Here is a 22,103-nt window from a genome sequence, read left to right as displayed (position 1 = left end):
GTTTTTTTTTTTTTTAAGACACAGTATGGTCTATGAAACGCTTTGGTTGTTTTTTAGACATAGTTCAAAACTGTGCAAAATGCCTAAGTAAAAATTACAAGTATAAGGTGAATAACAGACTTAGGTGTCTATCTGGGCCTTATATTTCTAAAAAAATGTAATTCAGTGTATGCATGTCATGTCTCCAGCCTCAGAAACATATTTGTGATGCATATGCAATAGATAAATAAAATTGATGCTAATAGCCTAATTTTACAGGGGGAAAGAACTGGAAACATTAGAAGGTTTTAAATAACTTGCCCAAGGTTTCTAAATCAGTGGCAGAAGCAGAGTTCCATCCCAAAGCTCTGCATCAAAGACTATGACAACAGGACAGGGAACAGTGACTTGGTCAGGCTCTTTCAGCTGCTTGGCATCTAGGTCCATTTCCTGTATTAATGAACTCACCGAGGAACCCCTGACAACTATTCCAAGCTACAACAAATCTGGGACCTGACGGTGATTATGGGTCCAGGACAGCTCTATGAACCAACACAACCCAAGTTTGTGAAGATTTCCTCTCCAGTTCTGGTATCAATGAGCCTTGCCCATGCCCATATCTCTGCTTCCCCCCTTGCTTCTTTCATGCCTGCTGCAAGTTGGTTCCCTCACTTTCTACTCCATCAGCTGTTCACTTCAAAGCCTCTTATTATAGGTTCTGTTTTGCCTGTGGCCCATCATGTCCTCTTCTCGACTTCGTCACCCCCAGCATCTGGATCCCATTGATTTTTTAATTTTTTTTTTCAGTATTTCTCAATTCAAAGTTTAAGGAAAGAATCTAGCCTTGCTCATATTTTTATCTAAGTTGTGCCTTAAATCACTGGCCTTGGGTCAGGGACTCATTCAGAGGCCAGGACGTCCCACAAACCGTGGCTGCCGACGGTGGCCGCAAGTTTGTCAGGCACAGTCTCTGCTGCCTAGTCCAAGACGTACCTACACTACCATCATATTATACTCTTGTTCCTGGGCTGCAGCCAGTCATTTCAGACTATGAATTAAAGAACTATATATGAGTTCAATGCCACGCTGAAATACTGGCTAAAAATATCACCTAAGGCAGTCTTTATTTTAGAGCAGGATAATACAGTACTGCCATATCTTCGTTGAGACAAACTGTGTCATGAGACAAGTATTTTCCAAATATATACCATTCTCCAGACTTAATAAAACTTTCTTAACTAAGATACAGCATGGTCCTGTGGTCCTGTGTTAAAGGGATAATACTTGCAATACATCTTTAAAATAATATTTCTATGGTTAATTGAAAGTAGTAATGTAACAAAAATGAAATCTGCTATGAAACACAGGAACTGCTATGAAAGGAATACAGAAAGAGGGAAACAAGTAGGCAGGGAAGGGGAGAAGAGAAAGAATCTAACTAATGAAAACATCAGGGTCTTGGCTAGGCTTGGTGGCTCACGCCTACAGTCCGAGCACTTTGGGAGGCCGAGGCTGGTGGATCACTTGAGGCCAGGAGTTCAAGACCAGGCTGGCCAAAATGGTGAAACACTGTTTGTACTAAAAGTACAAACAAATTAACTGGGTGTGGTGGCATGTGCCTGTAATCCCAGCTACTCAGGAGGCTGAGGCAGAAGAATCGTTTGAACCCAGGAGGCGGAGGTTGTAATGAGCCAAGATGGTGCCACTGTACTCCAGCCTGGGGGACAGAGCAAGACTCTGTCTCAAAAAAAAAGAATGCATCAATGTCTGAAACCCTGAAAAAAAGTGATTCTGATTTCCAAGTTTTTCAGACAGTCGGGGCACCTACCATGCACTCCACTTCCATCACATGACAGGCACTGGACTAAGATGTCCCTTAATCCCTACCACAACTCAACAAGATAAGTACCACGATGACCATTTATGGGTGAGAGAACTTCTATTCCTTACAGTGTTCACAGTGACTGTAAGTCACCAAGGTTCAAACAGGTCTGTCAGCGAAAAGCTCACACCTTTCCCAGTATGCCATGTCATTTCACCCTCCACTCCTTCCAAAGCAGAATTTGAACAACAAAATAGCCTCTCTTTAGAAATTAGGATGATTAAAATTTTTCTGCACTATGGATATACAACAGACACAGATGTATGTGTAGAGGGGACAGTTGAACTGGCCACGGAATTAACTGGCCATGTGTCCTCTATGCTGAACTGCTTCCTTCTCCTCCCCTCTCTTGTGCTTATGAAGGCGAAGGACCATGTGCAGCTGTCAGTTACTTGCCATCCTGTGAACATGATGAAATATAATCTCCTCCCAGTATCTTCTCTCACCCTCCACAGTAGGGAAAAATCATTGTCACAGCTGCTATCACTTTTCCTTTGACTTGAGAGCACCATGTAATGATCACCTTTGACTTTAGAAATGAATGTCCTTGCTCCATGTCACGTTGGTTCATGTCACTGCACTGTTGAGCAGCTCAATACATGGCAGGAATACTGATTATCATTTCAATTATTTGTGCAGTCATTTTCAGATTGCCTCGTTCCAAACCTACACATTCTTCAATATCATACCCAATTATTTTGAAAATTGAAAGGGCTTCTGTATCAGTAGTATCCTTTGATGCTCACAGCAACCATGGAAAGTCAGCATGACTATCATTAAGAGCATGGACTCTGCAGCTGGACTTTCCGGGTGTGAATTTCAGCTCCATCACCTATTCACTATGTGACCTTGGACAGTTACTTAGCCTTTATGAGCCTCAGTTTCCTCATATGTAAAATGAAGATAATTTAAAAACCTATAGTACATAGGACTCTAGTGAAAATTAAATAATACATGTAAAGTGCTTAGAACAGCAGCTGGTATCAATAAGGAAATCAAAAATGTCCTTTGTTATCATTTATCATTTTACCTACCAATAAGAAAACAGTCTCCAAGGAGTTAACTTGTCCCAGGTCTCACTAAGCGGCAGGGCCAGGACTAGACATCAAGTTTTTGCTTCTTAGTGCCACCATACTGCTTCCAAAAGATCTGACGTCAGGTTTTAATTTCTTCCAAATCAAACCTTAGGTTTAGCTTCAACCAGAATATTTAAGTTAATGCACTGTAAGTATTATACAAATATTTCAAGTCCTATACAGTGCCTCCATGATGAAAAAACTCTCTAAGTTTGGTAAACAGCAAATATGTGTCAACTTTGAAAATTCTAAGAGGACCGTTTGACCCAGCCATCCCAATACTGGGTATATACCCAAAGGATTATAAATCATGCTGCTATAAAGACACATGCACACGTATGTTTATTGAGGCACTATTCACAATAGCAAAGACTTGGAATCAACTCAAATGTCCATCAATGATAGACTGGATTAAGAAAATATGGCACATATACACCATGGAATACTATGCAGCCATAAAAAAGGATGAGTTCATGTCCTTTGTAGGGACATGGATGAAGCTGGAAACCATCATTCTCAGCAAACTATCACAAGAACAGAAAACCAAATACCTCATGTTCTCACTCATAGGTGGGAATTGAACAATGAGATCACTTGGACACAGGAAGGGGAACATCACACACCAGGGCCTGTTGTGGTGTGGGGGGGAGGGATAGCATTAGGAGATATACCTAATGTAAATGACAAGTTAATGGGTGCAGCACACCAACATGGCACATGTATACATATGTAACAAACCTGCACGCTGTACACATGTACCCTAGAATATAAAGTATAATAAAAAAAAAAAAAAGAAAATTCTAAGAGGAAGAAACTTTCCAATCACCAAAGGTTGTAGGAAAGTTTGCATGAGTTAAAGCTGGCAAGTTATTAGCAAAAATGACTGTCCAAGAGATAGATTGTGCTCAGAAATTAGACACATTTCCCTTCACCCTCATGATTTGCTGTTTTTCAACAGCTTTATCTAGGCTTCTAAAGCTGTGCCTCCATTTCCAACATCAAAGCTACACGCTGGAAGGCACACACAATTTGTTCTCAATGTTTACCTTAATGGTCTACCTTGGCAGCAATCAGAGTAAGCTGAGCACTACTGCTGGCAAACCACTCACATAGAACCAAGTCTAGGCATTCCATGTTAACAGGGCTGGGATCCCTCCTCCTTCCTTCCCTACCTCATCTAGGTGGGATTAAAGTTGGCGTTAAAGATTGCTCTTGTTCCATGTAAACTCTGTTGGGTCTGGATTACCTGGGTAAAGGTCTGCCTGTCTAGATAAAAGAGAACCTCCTCCTACTTCCAACTCTAGAACAAGAAAATTAGTTTTTAATCACCCAACATAATCTTGAAAATTACACATCATTCTATTAATTACTGTTCACTCTGGGAATGGGCCTGTGGTACTGAAGGAAGAAAACTACATTTTTATGATATGTCTGGCTATACTATTTGACACTTTTTTTCCCTAAAAGTATTTGTTATTTTGTAATTTTAAAAACCTTTTAAGGAAAATTTTATAAAGAATAAAACTTGGAGAACAGGGCTGAGCAGCAGGAATAATACTCAAGTGGTTGTCTGAACTCCAGTCCTGCTCTCCGCCAACACCACCACGAGCCTGCAAAAGGTTCAAGCCTCAGATAAGATTGCAGCCCTGCTGAAACCCTGACTACAGCTGGGAAAATCCTGAATAGAGGACTCAGCTAAGCCAGACCCCAACTCCTGACCCCGGGAATAGCAAGATAATATACGTATGTTATTCTAAGTTGCTAAGTCTGCACACTTTGTTTTGTAGCAAGAGAAAACTACTACTCCATCTATGCCAGATTCCCAGGAACAGAGATTATACCCATGAGGTGGAATTTTCTTTTTTTTTTTTTTTTTTGAGACGGAGTCTCGCTCTGTCGCCCGGGCTGGAGTGCAGTGGCCGGATCTCAGCTCACTGCAAGCTCCGCCTCCCAGGTTTACGCCATTCTCCTGCCTCAGCCTCCCGAATAGCTGGGACTACAGGCGCCCACCACCTCACCCAGCTAGTTTTTTGTATTTTTTTTTTTTTTCAGTAGAGACGGGGTTTCACCATGTTAGCCAGGATGGTCTCGATCTCCTGACCTCGTGATCCGCCCGTCTCAGCCTCCCAAAGTGCTGGGATTACAGGCTTGAGCCACCGCGCCCGGCCGAGGTGGAATTTTCATGTGTATAAATGAAAAGTGGGTTTGAAACTTCAAATAAATGTGTTAATCTGTATTGTTTTCATTAACTTTACAATATTTTAAATCAAATATATGGCACTTATATCTTGGTATCTTTCATAAAAGTATCTAATCTCATCCTTCTGGGAATCCTAATTCTAGTATTAACTTCTAAAACTAAAGACAACTTTTCCTATACTTTTAAAGTAGTCACTCTTGAACTACAATTATTTTAACACAAGATCCAAAAATTAGACTAACTCAGGCCCCTGTATCTAATGATTCCCCAACCTTGCAATTCAGATAGAAAACAAACTAAATTTACAGGTCAGTACCAAATATACTTCTCGTCAGAGAACAGACACCTTGGTTCTCTGGTTTCCAAATTTGTACTGGGCCTTGTTCTTGCCTAAATTGTAGCTTTCCTGTTCCTGAATAGAACCACAGTCCTGACCAGTCACCCTAAAAACAGAACATGTCTGGCCGGATCTCAGCTCTGCCATCTCCTACATCACAATAAAAGTCCACATGAAATCCTGCTACCATCCGTCTGGCCTGGGGGCAGGGGAGGGGAGGCCGGAAGAAGGTCTGACAAAGGACAGAGAGCAAACAGAAAAGCAGTGCTCAGGAATGTCACGACCAGCATTTCCCAGCCATTGACCCCATAGAGCCTGCCAGACCAAATGGCATGTCCTACTGCTGGGCCCAGCTTGAACCACACTCCGCCAAGATGGAGGAATAAAAAGCAAATAGAGTCTCTGACCCTGTGTGTTGCACCATCACTGCAGCATTTCCCCCATCTCATCTCACCTGATGCTCCTCCATCTCCAACTGAATAGCCCAAAGCCCTAACTGCGAACACCACGTCACTATCTGCCACTGTCCCAGATTTAGAGACTCAACCAGGCCACAAATGGCTATGAACCAATCCAGTGCTATTTAAGCAAGTGTGTCAACCCACCTCAAAGTGAAGAACAGATATTTCTGGAGCGTGCAACTTACTCAAAGAAGGGTTACAAGGGGTGTATTAGTTCAAAACAACCCATCTGCACTAGAGAACAGAATAAAGCTTTGAATTACATTTGAAAGTAAAGATTTCAGCAAAATTTCCCTAAAGCAGACAGGCTTCAACCATGCTCCAGAGTCCCTGGGGGAGGCTGTTTACTCTTCTCTGCCATCAGAAGTTCACCAGTAGAAAAGTCTGAGAAGCAAGCCATTGGGCGCACTTGAAACCTAGAACTCAAGTGACTAATGCTTCCCATAGACACATCCTTTAACATGACAGCAACATCAAAAAAGCCACTTCATTACAGAACTCCCTACCAAACCAGTAAGGAGTTCACAGTGAGTGGGCTCCTCGGCATCCATTGCCCCTTTTCTCTTCTTAGTGTGTGTATAGATACATTTGGATGGGAACCCACTCCCTCACATACAGCCTATCTACTTTGGAAAAACCTGGTTCAACTCCAATCTTAAACATCATTTTTTTTCTTTTATTATACTTTAAGTTCTAGGGTACATGTGCATAACGTGCAGGTTTGTTACATATGTATACTTGTGCCATGTTGGTGTGCTGCACCCATCAACTCGTCAGCACCCATCAATTCATCATTTATATCAGGTATAACTCCCAATGCAATCCCTCCCCCCTCCCCCCTCCCCATGATAGGCCCCGGTGTGTGATGTTCCCCTTCCCGAGTCCAAGTGATCTCATTGTTCAGTTCCCACCTATGAGTGAGAACATGCGGTGTTCGGTTTTCTGTTCTTGTGATAGTTTGCTAAGAGTCGCTCAGGTCATGCCATCGCCAGGCCACAGTCAATGGTTTGAGGAGGGAGTGTGACTCCAGCAGCCTAACCAGGAGGAATCTCAGGACTCTGACTTGGAATGCCAGAAGAGAAGCACTGCCTCTTCTAGCCAGCACGGTGCGGGAATGCAAAGCCTGGAACGCGGCAGCTGGCTGCTACTATGAAGCCCCAGAACGAAGAAACAGCCAAGGCAGGCAAAGCAGACAGTAAGTCACAAAGTCCTTAGTGATACCAATGAGCCACTAAATCAAACCAATTCTGAAAGCAAAATGACTTCTGGACTTTCAGGTGAATAGATGTGGGTGTGATGGCTACTTGCAAAAAGCACATTCTAACACAACCTGACATTTCCCACTAACTCCAGAATGCCTCGTTCTACCCAGAGCTTCAGGCTTATTACGACAGGATGACAATAGAGTCTGCTTCCAGGGTCAACTGCTGCAGATCCAGAGGATCACTAGGGGTTGTGAATGTTCTAGAGAGTCGATAACTCATACCCAGGGGCAAAGCAATCCCTCAAGAGAGCTCTGGGAAGGTAGAGACTATTTTTCATTTCTGGATATGCTGGGGGAGGGAGGGGAAGTGGAGATGGATGGCAGGATGTTAGAACTGAACCCCCCGATTTACAGCTGGTTCACATAGGAGATTGCTGAGGCTATGGGTATACACAGAGTTCAAAAGTCTGGGGCAAGGGTCTTTCTGTTCACTGGCCCCCTTATCAGACAGAGCTCTGAACATACAACACTGTTCAATATGCTCACATGATGGATTACCCCTAGACAGTCACCCACTTTTATAATATAAAATGAAGCTATAAGACCATAAAAGATTTTTTTTTTAACTGCATCTTCATTTTCTTGGAAAGAACTGAAAAACAGAGTGAAGTACAAGACAGTAAAATGTTGCATATCATATTAATTTAGCCTTGGGCACCAAGCTAGACAATTTTGCAGCAACCTGTGAACAAAAGCAAAGCAGGAGTATTATCAGAATAAGAGCCAGAAAGAGATTTCCCCAGGGAAGGATACATGGCATGGCATGTGGGGCTGGAGAGGGTGGTAATCAAATTTATCATGCAGCTTTTTTTTTAAATTACAAAAGCAATATATGCTTGACTTAAGTCCTAGCATATATTTAGACAGACGTCTAAAAGAGTAACCTTCCCTGTCCCCATGCCCTATCCCAACCCACCGCACTATGGTACCCAAAGGTAACACGCCTGTCTCTCTGTACATACAAATACATACAAACATATGTATATATTCATAAACCCCCACACACATCTTTTACAAAAGGATCATACTATACACATTACAAAGGCACACATCTCATAGAAACAGTAGCCCTGAATTATCATAAAAAACATTAACTGACATGAATATCTAGAAGCTGAAATCAATTTTCTGCTTTTGTTTTATAACCAGAAAGGGCGTTTAGAAAATAAAATTACATAGAGCTGAAATCCAGACATTTCGTCTGCTAAAGACTCATGAATGTTAACTCTTGGCATTCTATTAAAAAGGTGATTGTTTTATTTTTAGTGGCCACAACAAATCAGGTATTTGAATGCATGTAATGTTCTACTCTCGATTTAAAAGTGAATTGTGCTTCTTAGAGCCAAAAAGAAAAATGATCGCTAACACTAGTTACAATATAATTGATTCTGCCTATCTCCATCTCAAAGACCAATGTTTAAAGTCTGTCTTTTATTTGATACCAGACCACACTTTCAATTAAAGCTGCAGAACTCCCAGCTTTCCCACCTGAAAGCAGAAGTGCTACACTTGGAGGGAAGGTGACACCAGGCGGCACTGCCAAGCCAAACAATGCCACCCCCTGCTCTGCAGCAGCGTTTTATACCTTCTCCATTTGGATCAGCACTTTAAATAATCGCATCTCTGAACTGCAAACACACTTCAGTTTAGTATCCAGTTATCAAATTAAGACTCCAAAAGCAGTATTCACATGCCTCATATTACCATCAACCTTCCCCCACCTCCACCAATACAAATTGAGAAGAACGAAAAGGTCAATTCCTAGATGATGACTACTCTCTCATAAATAAATTACTCAAAATCATCCTTGAAACATGGTTGGTGCTGTGGTCTCAATGTTTCTATCTCCCTAAAGTTTATATATTGAAAGCTAGTCACCAATGTCACGGTTCTAGGAGGTGGGGCTTTGAGAGGTGACTAGGTCATAAGGAAGAGCTCTCGTGAATGGGTTTAGTGCCCTCATGAAGGCGTATTCCTCTTCCGACACGTGAGGACACAGTGTGAAAGCACTATCTATAAACTGGAAAGCAGACCCTCACCAGACACTGAATGTGCCAGCCCCTTCATCGTGGACTTCCCAGACTCTAGAACTGTTGAGAAACACATTTCTGCTGTTTATAAGCCACCTAGCTTATGGTATTTTGGTATCGCAGCTCCAACAGATGAAGAGAGTTGGCTATCTAGAAAAGAGAGCTATCTATGACATAAAATAACATAGCTGATAATTTGCGTATAATTTTACAAAACATATTAGTTCCACAAAAGTTATAACTGATCCTACTTGTATCACTGTATTCTCTCTTTTATTTATTTATACTTCCTCCCTCTCTAGAATGATAGATAGAAAAATATTAAGCATGCCCAATAATCCAGTTCTTCTCCATGCACAGATGCACATTTTAAAAAGGACGAAAGGAACTCAGGAAGTGAGGCAGAGTCCACTAAAACTCCTCCCATCCAATACATTCTGTTTCCTTCTCAGCTGCAGGTACAGGGAATCAATGCCTCATTTCTTCGGTTAATTAACAGCACACCTTTACCTCTACAGATGCTTTATGCAAACTCCAGAAAAGCTGCAAATAAATGTATTTTTTATCCATGTTTTAAAAATATTTAGAGAACCTGACCCTGTGAAATCCTTTATAAAGACTTTTTACAACAGGAAATTTTCTCCTATTATTGCATATACATATTTATGCTTCCGTTTTTGTATATGGCAACAGACTATTGTATAGGACATGACTATAGCCAAATCTTCAGGGACCAAGCACGTATTATTATCTGATAATCTGCTCCTGTCCCTACTAACTACAGATGTGGAGAAAGTTTATGTCTTTTTTGACAGTTTACTGCCTTCCATTTCAATGAGTAGCTTCTCCCTGATTAGACTTTGTTAATCTTATGAAGGTATTCAAGAAGATGCCTATGGATTTCAAAATTCCTTCTAAATTCCTCAGAGGGCAGTATTCTACTTGCTTTAGAATGCCCCCAACATCCACTATAATACCTGCACACAGTTGATCATAGAAAGCAGACTGACTTGTCTAATCCACATTACTCATGTGCCAAATCAGAAAAAACTCAACTCTTTATGAGGGTATAAGCAAATATTGCTGGACTCAAACAGAGAGAAAAAAGAAAGAAGAGTCTGAGGAAGAAAAGACAGCTCTCTGGCACAAAATACAAAGTCTAAACACTACAGATGACCTTCATGTGTACTTACGTATATTTCACTGTGGTCAAAGCGCTTCTTGAGGTTGTTGATGAAGGTCTCCTCATTGAGAGGTTCTAAAAGAACCATATCCCCAACTCCAATCATATTGTCCAGAAGTGATGTTTTCACCTCCATTTTGGCCATGGTCTCCAGCTGTAGGAGAGAGGGAAAGGGGTCAATTTAAATGAGCAAAATAATTTCAAATAGGTTCTTGGTACTACTGCAGAAATCCAACACTGGTAGTTCCAAATGACTCTCACCAGCCTTAAAAAATGTCATAACCTCTCCTACCTATGAACTACTTCAGGAGCCTCTGACTTGGCTGCAGCTGCCCCATTTGCCAACCTGCTGCCACAAATGAACCTCCTTCCCAGTCCATCCTCCCTAGTAAAGTCCACCTACAGAAAAAGCCACTAGAAAGCCATGGTCTTCTCCCCAGCAGAGAGTCGCAAAACTCCGGGGGGAAAAAAAACCAACCCAACTCCACTTTCCCTCAGCCCTTGTGTACCAATGTCAGACTATATGAACCTGCTTCCTCGAAGATGATAAAAAATGATGCTGCTAACATTTGTTGTCTATTTGCCACATATCAGACACTATACCAAGAACTTTACGTTAATTTAACCCTCACAATAACTCTATGAGGTAGGTAGTGTTATTCCCACTTTAACATAAGAAAATTGAAGCTCAGAGATTATGAAACTTGCTATGGTTACTTAAAAATGTTTTGCATTTGATGTGAAAGAACTCAATCACCACGTCTAACATGGCATCTATGAGAGGAAATTTCATTCCAGACATTCAATACTGACATATAAAGAAAAGAACACAACCCACTTGTAAATCACAGGCTGCCAGTATAACATAACCTGCTAAAAGTGGCCTCCACATTCTTAATTCTCGTTCCAACAGACATGCTACTATAACAGCAGGATCAAATTAACATGCAGGAAACAGACAAGAAATACTACAGTTTCCCTTTGGCTCAATATGAATATCTACCAAGCGGAAACAGAGGCACGCTACAGTGGCAGCATTCTACCCTGCTACTAATGTGCATGGTGCCACCCAACAGCAGAATGCTAATCCCCATGGCTTCCAATCTGATCACTATCAAGAGCACTAAAAATCTTTCAAATTTCTGAGCATAGGAGTGTGTGGGGTATGTGTGTGTGCACACATGTGTCTGTATTACTTTTCCTAATATTACCAGAACTAAATGGTAAAATAGTAAAACTAAATTCATCTGGGCCTAAGTGTTTCCAAAGTAGACGTCAGTTTTATATAACTTCACTGTGCTGATACTCAATCACACTTCAGAATACTAATAAATGCTTACATATATGCCTGCCCCTGATAATAAGTGGAAAGGACATTTGATTCTTCCTATTAAGAAGTCACTCCAGCACACTATGTCTTATAAAGGTTGGTGTCCTTACTGAAATCTCAGCAACTTAAACAAATGTCATCCAATTCTAGTCTAGAACATCCAGTAGGTCTTGTAGAGGCAACAGAAGCTACATTTAGTTGGTCTGGTTTAAAGAGAATTGGGGGGGGGGGGAAAAAAAAAGAGAACTGGGAAGGGCTAGTAATTAAGAAATTCATTATTATTAATTACTAGCAATTTATGTGAACCCACAAACATATCCTTTTTCAGTGATCCTATTAAAACAAGTTTTTAGCTACGAAAAGCCAAAAAAAGAGAGACTAAGATGAATTTATGAGAGGTTCTCCCATAAATAACAAAATAAGGAAGTATTTAACATTAAAAAGAAAAACAATAGAGTAACTTTTTTGTTACTGTATGTTTTTTATAATTTTATGCCAAATACACCTGGAACGAAAAATCCCAGATAGGCCAGGTGCGGTGGCTCAACGCCTGTAATCCCAGCATTTTGGGAGGCTGAGGCAGGTGGATCATGAGGTCAGGAGTTCAAGACCAGCCTGGCCAAGATGGTGAAACCCCATCTCTACTAAAAATGCAAAAATTAGCCGGGCATGATGACAGCGCCTGCAATCCCAGCTACTAGGGAGGCTGAGGCAGAGAACTGCTTGAACCCGGAAGGCGGAGCCTGCAGTGAGCCGAGATTGCTCCACTGCAATCCAGCCTGGGCGACAGAGTGAGACTCTGTCTCAAAAAAAAAAAAAAAAGAAGAAAGAAAGAGGAAGAGGAAGAGGAAGAGGAAGAGGAAGAGGAAGGAAGGAAGAAAGGAAGGAAGGAAGGAAGGAGAAGGGGAAGGGGAGGCGGAGGCGGAAGTGGAAGGAGAAGGGTAGAAAGGAAAGAAAGTTAAGAAAGAAAGGAAAGAAAGGAACGAAGGAAGAAAGGAAGAAAGAAAGAAAAGTCCCAGATATCACTAAAACCCAACAACATCGGCCCAAAGAATTGCTCTGTGTAGTTTGAAGTTGGCTGGGCTCTGTTTCAGAACAAAACTGGTGGGGGTGGGAGGCACGTGCCATGCTATGGAAATGCAGCAGGAGTCACAGAGACGGTGGAGCCAGAGCCAGAGTCCACGGAAGGACTTATACAGGGAGAGGACCATTTGTCACAATAAATTTGTCCACAATAAATTAACATTTGAATCAAAGTTCAAGTTCTCAGGCTCATGTAACGCCAAAAGCACTCTAGCTGCCATGCATTACATATAATTTGGCAGATGAGGGAAGCAGGCTTAGGGATTAAGGGGGAAGTCAACCTGAGAAGGGTTTCAAAAATAACTACCTCAAACCAGCAGTTTAAATTAAGCAAAGAGGAACTCTGCCCTGAGGTAGGTTCCTGTATATAGTTGATTTATAGGAACAGCTGCAGAAAGACAACACAGTTTCCCTGCAGGTAACAGTAATTAAGCCGCCAATCTTTCTCTGTAATTACCCGCTTCACCATCTTTCCAATGGATATTTGTATCTTTACACCTCATCCCAACTTTCTAATCCAAAGAGGAATAAAGGGTACAATAAATGCTGAGTTATGGGTAACTGGTAAACAGTGAAGACCTCTGAAAATTGGATTTTGCAAACCAAAATACAATAAAGCAAGCCACACTGAAAAGGTGACACCAAGAGTCATTGAGTCATGCAAACAGTTTTGCTTTGTTTTGCTTATCTTTTTAGCATTTAGGGACGTTGGGAGAAGATCCAGTGACAGCCTACCTCACTCTCAAGGTAAAAATAGGACACTAAGGAAACGGTGTGGGGTCCTTCCATATCTTCCTACGGTGGTTTCTGGCATTGTGACCACCATCTCTAGCCGTGGTCTGGCTCACTTTGACATCTCAATGAAATTAGTTGGTATATTTGCTCCACCAAAAGGATCCATTTGTTTTTTTTCTCTGAAGGAGCTACGTGCTTACCACGGGCACAAGTTTTAGAATCACTTGCTAACTCCACATTTCCATAAACCATCAGAAGAATTCACATGGGACTCTAGGGAGAATTAAATGAGAATGTATGTAGAGCACTGGGGATACTTTTTGTTGGACACATACTGTTATAGATCTACCTCCTCCCTTCCAAGAGCCCCCACAGGAATCCATGCTATTCTGGGGAAACCAATTCTACCCAAGTACCAAAAATGAGCATGTGATCTAAGCTAAGTCAATCAACATATTCTCATCTTCTAGCCACTGTAACTGATTCAAGGCTGGACATGCGAATGAGCTTGAGACTGTGGCTTGGAATACTAGGACAAAGGTTCTCTGTCTCTGGATGGCGTGACTTGCAAACGTGACACTTGGAACTACGGCAGCAATCTCTACTTTTATGAGGAGGGTCGGTAGGAAGAGGAACATGACACATGGAGGAGGACAGGGCAAGAAAGTTAGCTAGAAGTGGTCAGGCGCGGTGGCTCATGCCTGTAATCCCAACACTTTGGGAGGCCGAGGCAGGTGGATCATTTGAGGTCAGGAGTTTGAGATCAGCCTGGCCAACATGGTGAAAACCTGTCTCTACTAAAAATACAAAAATTAGCCAGGCGGTAGTGGCACACCCCTGTAATCCCAGCTACTCAGGAGGAGGCTGAGGCGGGAGAGTTGCTTGAACCCGGGAAGTGGAGGTTGCAGTGAGCTGAGATCGCACCACTGCACTCTAGCCTGGGCAACAGAGTGAGACCCTGTATCAAAAGAAAAAAAGAGAAAAAGAAAATTACCTAGAATTATTAGTGCTGGAGCCTTGATGACACCCCAAACTTCTGGATCAAACTGCACTTGAAGCTTGCCCCCATCTCTCAAGTTTTCAGTGATGTAAGCCAATTAGTTCTTTTTATTGTCTAAGCTGTTTGAGTTGGATTTTCTCTTATTTGCAACAAAAAGCATTTTACCTAGTAAGAGACTGGTACTAGGAAGTGAAGGGTTCTAAATAACACACCAAAAAGCAAAAACTGGCTGATCTAAGGCACAGGCTGGAGGGCATGAGGACCTGCTGTCTTGGACTGACAAGATAATCATCTTTGCTATTTAACAGCGAAAGAGTGGACTAAACCACAGTCCACTGTATCTTGAGACTTGGACCTTTGTGCCTGTGGCATTGGAGAATTTGAGAAAAATTCAAGATGCCAGAGTATGGGTTGTCTATTTCTTAAGGATTTATAAGAAAAAGACAAGCTTGTTGTGAAACTGAACTGTCTGAAAGGCCAGAGAGGAAAACATATGGCACTGCTTAGAGGGCTCGCTCTGCCGGGAGGTGGGAGACATAGAGATGTAACCTATCCCAAGCACCACCTCTGCCTCTGTGGCCTGAGAAAGAAATAAGCACTCCTGCCATGCAGATGTAGCCCAGGAGCAGTGTCACCTCACTCTACTGCTTCTTAATGCTTCTTACTAGCCCCAGGTGGATTCTACTACTAAGAACTATGGCAAACTGCAAAGCACCAAGGCCAGGAAACAAATTATCAGACCACGTTCTAGTTTCAAAACTTTGGGACTTGGCAGTATATTCCGTTTGGGTTACTAGCCCAGAAAAGCAGTCTCTCTATCTAAGGGTACCAATTTAGGCCAGCCACAAGCCCACCAACTGGTGCCAGGCAACTCCACAGGCTGTGCCAGTTCTTTTCAGTTGTTTGTTCATCCAAGAACAAAATATATTGTTGCAATTGTTCCTTCCCCTATCTACTGTCATCTCAAGAACTTCCAAAATTACTACCTATATTTCAACATACACTAATTCATTTACTGGTATCTTTTGTAAAGTTAAAATGCCATTTAAAATACTGACAGCGGCATTTCAAAAGTTCCTCAAAATCCAAGAGAATGCAGCATAAACATCCTATAGCATCTGAAAATGGCCATCTGTGACCTACCACGTAAACTTAATGAGTCTACCCAATCACTAACCTTAAATTGCAAGCCACTTACCATATGTCAACATCATCTGCACTTGGGAATGTCAAGACCAACATAGCCTCCCAAACACACAAAGATGGCTACGCTAAACAGCACATCCATGTGAACTACATGGTAATTCCACTATTCAATATAAAAATGATACTGCAAAGGAGTTATTCCAAATTAATAATTAACTAATAACTAAGAGGAGATGGAGGATAAGATAAAATAAAATGCATCTTGTTTCATGGTCCTCCATTGAATTTGAAGTTCTCAGAGTACCACAGATAAGAACAATGTATACGCTGAAACACTTTTATTGTATAATTTGAAAGAATACTCACAAATCAGAGCTGTGGTTGCAATAATTAATAAGAATATTAAATCACTAACATGGTTTTAAATTTGAAGGAACTTCTTTTTTTTTTTTTTTTTTTTTAGATTTAAATAGAAAGAGGGTCTTGCTATGTTGCCCAGGCTGGTCTTGAACTCCAGGTTTCAAATGATCCTTCTGCCTTGAACTCCCAAAGTGCTGGGATTGCAGGCATGAGCCACTGCACCCAGCCTAAAGGAACTTTTACAACAAAGCCAAAAGAACCATTTACAGGAAAACTTAGTGAAAGCAGTTATCTATTGCTTTGGTATACGTAAATGAGGACATTTAAAACACGTATATTATAACATCATTAGCAGTATAACATCATTAGCAATATACACCAGACGCAGCACCTACAGGGATTCTTCTTCGCATGGTAACAAGTGTTTTATCTGACTCCAGTTCCACTCATTAACCTCCCTGTATAGTGGTCATGTATGCATGACAGCACCTTTTCTAGAAAATCAGCTCTTTGGTGTCAAGAATCACGCCTTATTCATCTTTATTTCCCGAAAGCACAGTGCACAGCCTCTTGCACATGGTAGCCATTCAGTGATATACAAAGGGAAAACAAGTATGCAAATTTCCAATTGACAACTGAGTCATACAGCAATGCACATCCTCACAGCTGCCATCCTTTGGTTTGGTCACAGCAGACCAGAAGGCAAAACAATGACAGTGACTTCAAGCCACTTTGATCCATTCCTCCAAAAACATATTATCAACAAAGGGCAGGAAACAGAATTGAGCCACTTCGCTCCCAACAAGATCCTAATGCTTTTGAGAATAACATGAGAAACATATTTAGGTAAGAAAATGGAGCCAATGTGGCAAGATTTCATGAACACAATAACTCTCAGCAAATTCTGATGGCAAAACAAAGGCAAAAGAGGGGCCAAGTCTGTAGGATGTGGTTCAGTACCTAATATAACGAGCTAAGGGAGTGAGAAAAACTGGAATTTCCTTCCTAGATCTTTTAAAATAGCACCAAATCTCATCTCTCTGAGACGGGTTAGATTAAATTTCCATTCAATTCAGTTCAACCAGCTTTTACAGTATTGAGGCCTGTTGTGTTGCTGGCATGGTGTGAAGTGTTAAGAACACAGTGAACATCGTGGTACCTCCCCCTCCCTGCATCACCCTCTAGGAACTCACAGTCCAATAGAAAAGACAAGAAATAGGCCACTTATGAAATTTTCAAGAAACTTTTTAATAATTAAAAGTAATACATGTTCACTATACAAAAATAAAACTAGAAAATATAGATAAGCAAAAAGACCATAAACCATATTCAACATCCTTATGCTTTGATCGAAATCCTTTTGAATTTATTAGAATCCTTTTGAAAACTGATTTTTACAACCAATGAACTGGCCACCTTTCCTTGTTTTGTAAATTTTGATATGTTGTCTCAAGGTAGGAATATGACATCTTTCCGCAGGAGCTGAAATTGTAGCGCTGCATCAATCATGCCGCCACCACTTTTAAATTCAGCCAAATTGCATGGCCATCTGCTCCTTTATTCTTACCTTCTCCTTTACCCCAAACTAGCAACCCATATTATGGACAGCCTGCCTACCAATCATCTCAACCACTTGGCTGTGTCTAACATCTCAACACACTTCCAAAATTTGTATCAATCATGCCACAACAAAATATAAAAAACAAACAAGAAAAATCTTATTCCCTCTAAATTCCACAAAATAACAACTGACCCATGCAGGTTCTCATCCTTGGCTTCTCCCTGTCTCTTACTTCCTCCCCCATATCCAATCTGTCTCACTGATTGCATCACTTTGGTTACTCTTACTTCCATATCCCTTCCCCTCAAGAGCCTTCTAAGGGGTCTCTCTGCCTTGTCTCGCCACCACAGCCCTGCCAGTCCTTTCCTTTCTCCCATCCCATACCACCCAAGTTACTTTTTCAAATCACAATCTGATTAGGCACACCCTGCTTCAAACCCTTCAATAACTCTCTAGTGCCTTTCCGCCAGCATTATGATTCTTTAGCAGAGCCTCCAACAAATTAAACATTGAGTCCCTATGTGACCGAGAAATTCCACCTCTGGGTATATACCTAAAAGAAGTGAAAGACGGAACTCAGACAGATATTGGTATACCCATGTTCACAGCAGCATCATTCACAACAGCCAAAGGGTGTAAGTAACCCAAGTGTCCATCAATGGATGAACGGATAAGCAAAATATGATACATACACAAAATGGAACATTACTCAGCCTTAAAAAGGAAGGAAATCCTGATACATGCTACAATATCAATGAACCTCAAGGGCACCATGTTATGGGAAATAAGCCTGCCCCAAGAGTCCAAATATATGATCCCACTTATATAAGGTACACAGGAAAGTCAAATTCATACAGACAAAGAAGAATGGTGGTTACCAGGAGCTGGGAGGAGAGGGTGATGAGAAGGTGCTATTTAATGGGTAGAATTTTAGTTTGGGATAATGAAAAATCTCTAGAGATAGTGGTGATGGCGGCACAATAGTGTGAATGTACTTAATGTGACTAAACTGTACACTTAAAAAAGGTTAAAATGGCAGATTTTATGTTATGTATATTTTACCAAATTAAAAAAAAAAAGTCCTTAGCAGAGGACACATGATTCCACAGTCTTTCTCCTTAGTCTAATCTCTCCCCTGTAAAGTCCCCCCTTACATACACACAAAGATACCAAGGCCTGCTGCAGCACCTTCAACCAGCCCACAGCTAACTGAGTGGTGGGTATACACCAGCCCAAACAAAGCTTCCAAAGATCTGCCATCAGGACACAGACACCACAGTCAGGTGGCTGTGGGCAGCAGAATAGGGAGCTCACAGAGATCCAGGGAACAGGATATCATGCAGGGGAACCTTCCCAGACTCCTCCAGAGGAAGCCTGTCTGAAGAGAAGACTGAAGCATGATGACAGACCATGAGGGGCAGACAGAACAGCTGCCTTTGCTGCCCAGAGTGGTTCTAGCTGTAGGCCCTCAAGAGGTTCCACTGAGCCCCCTGTCAGACATAAATACCCTTCGACTTAAACCAGTGTCAATAACCATTCCTCACAGGAGACATGCTATGAGCATGCCAAGTCTTACAGACTAAATGCTTGTGTCCTCCCAAAATCCGTTATGTCGAAGCCCTAGCCCCCAGTATGACAATAGTTGGAGGTGGGTCCTTTGGAAAGTAATTTGGTTTAGACGCCATCAGGAGGGTAAGACCCCCATGAAGAGATTGGTGTCCTTATAAGAAGAAAAGAAACCAGGGCTCACTCTTTTTCTGCAGTTTGAAGACACATCAAAAACGCAGCCATCTGCAAGCCAGGAAGAGGACCCTCACCAGAAATTGAATCTACCAGCAACTTGATCTCCCACTCCCCAGCCTCCAGAACTGTGAGAAATAAATGTGTGTTCTTTAAGCCACCCAGTCCATGGTATCTTGTTACAGCAGCTTGATCAGACCAATATGCCAAAATACTTCCCTTCCCTCACAATTGTGAGTTTGTCTGTCTGCTCTTCTCCTGGAGAAGGGAGACTTAAGTTCTCAATGTGCAAAGGCCCCATGCCTGGGAGCGTGGCTGACACACAGGGCTCTGGTGTATAGAGAAAACGACTAAATAAATGCACATTAGAGAGGCACAGCCCATTCTTCTGTCCAGGTTGGTTTCCATCATCACTACCCTTCTGCTCCAGGTCACAACTGGCAAAGGACCATCAGAGAGCCTCGATGGCACAACATGAATGTTCTCACAAAGGATTAAAGTTAGAAACCAAAGGACAAGACACTTCCTTAGTATTCACCAACCAAAAAGGGAAACTGGGTGAAAACCGGATTCTATAGGACAATTTACTCAAGCAGCATTATTCTCAAAGGTGATGGGGCTGGTGGGCCACACAGAACCACATGGGGTGCCCTGCAGGGCTCCCTAAAGCATTGGAGAAAGTGGGTACCCTGACATGCATTTGTGAAAAGAGGTAGGTGATGGCTGATTTTCATTCCCACCTACACACTTGCTTAGAGATATTTATATAAGGTGTGTCTATTCGTGGCATTTACCTCACCAGTTATAGTTCTCTCATTTTCCAATCCTTAATTTCACTGTGAAAGCCAACTATATATTGAGAAACCCCTCACCCCATTTTCTCTAAAGTTTTCTGCTGAAAATGTCTAATGGAATGCTAGTAGGAGGGCTTTTGTTAGAATCTTGGATTATGGAAGAAATAGGCACAACTACTGGGCAATTTCCATATAGTATGTTGTTGCCTCGTGTTCAAATTCTAGCTAATACAAAGGACATGAAATTACCAGGCAATGAGGAAATCCAATAGATTTAAACACGAAGAGAAATAAACAAATGGATAATAGCAAATGGAAGCCTATATGCTATACCTGACTCCAACCTTAAAAAGCTGTGAGTGGGACGGGCTATTAATTCAACATTCTGGTTATCTAAGGGTTAACACCCTAGGTTATGTCTCTGCATAGGCAGAGAGGGGTCAGTACCACCAAGATCAAGGTCTTGTTTCTGTCTGAGTGTAGAAAAGCCGGCCTTATCAACAAAAGCCATCAACAAGGAGATACTCTCAATCCACCACGCTCAATCCCAGGCACAGGCCAGTTATTAAGGACTGAAAGACAGCATCTAGAACCTTACAATTCGCAAAGTGACAAGGGGGGAAAAAGTTTTTTTCCCAACTGTGTAAAGTGAGAATGACAAACTATACCATCTAGACTAATTAGAAGAAATTCTGAGTCAAAAATAACAGCGGCTGCTATAACAACACAGAAGGTTTTGGATTACCAGTTACCAACTCTCACTTGTGACGTAAGGGCAAAATTTCTAAGTGCCTTTGTTTATAATTAAAGAGCAAGGAGAGAGACCTTAGAATCCCAGGCAAAACCTTCTTTTAAAAAAGAAAGCAGTGGAACCAGCTGGTTTCTAGAAGAGCCAGGGCGAGGATGAAGCTTTTCTGATGGGTCTGAAAATGGTCTTTCACACCTATTCTATTACATATACCCTTCAGTCTAATTCCTAAACATCAAGCTCTTCACAACACTGCACAGTTTTTCAAAGACAGTTTTTGCTTCTATATTACAGAAAGCTTGCAGCAATGGTTTACCACAAAGGATCCTTTCGATCCACCCCAATGTGGTATGGCACAGGCTATGGAGCCACAGACCCAGGCTCGAATCCAAAAGAATTCACCTCTGGAATTCAAATTTCTAACCTAAAAAATCAGGGATGACAACATCTATTCCACAGGGCTGTTATGTAGCCTGACCGAGAGAGCAGACTCATTAGATGAATTTCTCCCTCTCCAATGCCCCTTTCTTCTTCTCACCCTGAAGAGCTTACCTACCCTTCTGTCCTGTCTCCTAGCAGGTATGTCCAGGTCACTAACCTAGTGAGTGGCCTCATTTGCAGTTGATCTTGCATGAGGTTTAACACCACGAGGAGGAAATGCAGCCAACATGACTGTCCCGACAGTCATTTCCCGGAGGAAGCTCTGCAGAGTCATGGCAGGAATGGCTGCCAAAGGGCAGGTCAACTTCAGAGAGCACACCCCCCACTCCAAGGCTGGGTCTGAAAGTCGTGCCCTGCCTCCCTCTCCACCCCCTCAACATGGACCCTTCACCTGCCACAACCCTAGAAGGTCCAGAATGGGCAGCATGCAGCCCAGCTGTAGGGGAACCTGTCGTCATACTATACGGCTCACAATGACTGGAGAATTAATGAGCTAACGTCTGAAAAAAGGCTACAAGTTCCTGAGGGACAAGGTAGCCAAAAACTATAAACCGCTGTTATATCCAGAAACACAAACTCAGCTGTACAGAAGAACGTGCGAATTATAATGCACGGACTTTTCAATGTGTTCCTTCGAGGCAGATTTTAAAAATTCCAAGAAGTCAATGTGTTTAGATTGGCAAATCTGAGACCCTGGAACCCCTAGGTGAACATAAAACTGTTCAAATATAACTGGCACACCCGACTCTGATT

General features: G+C 41.9%; 1 protein-coding gene across 2 annotated transcripts in view; it reads right to left on the bottom strand.

Moving 5' to 3' along the window:
- MYO1B (myosin IB) overlaps window positions 1-22,103 on the bottom strand; it is a 186,119-nt gene that overhangs the window by 138,761 nt on the left and 25,255 nt on the right. For both annotated transcript variants that reach the window (XM_023217800.2, XM_023217791.2), the window contains exon 2: window positions 10,423-10,566. In XM_023217800.2, the coding sequence (XP_023073568.1) occupies window positions 10,423-10,557 (135 nt within the window). In that variant the 5' untranslated portion in view covers window positions 10,558-10,566. The remainder of the gene's footprint in view (window positions 1-10,422; window positions 10,567-22,103) is intronic.

The sequence above is a fragment of the Piliocolobus tephrosceles genome, chromosome 11 (genome assembly GCF_002776525.5).
Source record: "Piliocolobus tephrosceles isolate RC106 chromosome 11, ASM277652v3, whole genome shotgun sequence".
Taxonomy (NCBI): domain Eukaryota; kingdom Metazoa; phylum Chordata; class Mammalia; order Primates; family Cercopithecidae; genus Piliocolobus; species Piliocolobus tephrosceles.
The sequence above is the reverse complement of the archived record's forward strand: the minus strand, read 5'-3'. Positions and strand labels throughout refer to the sequence as shown.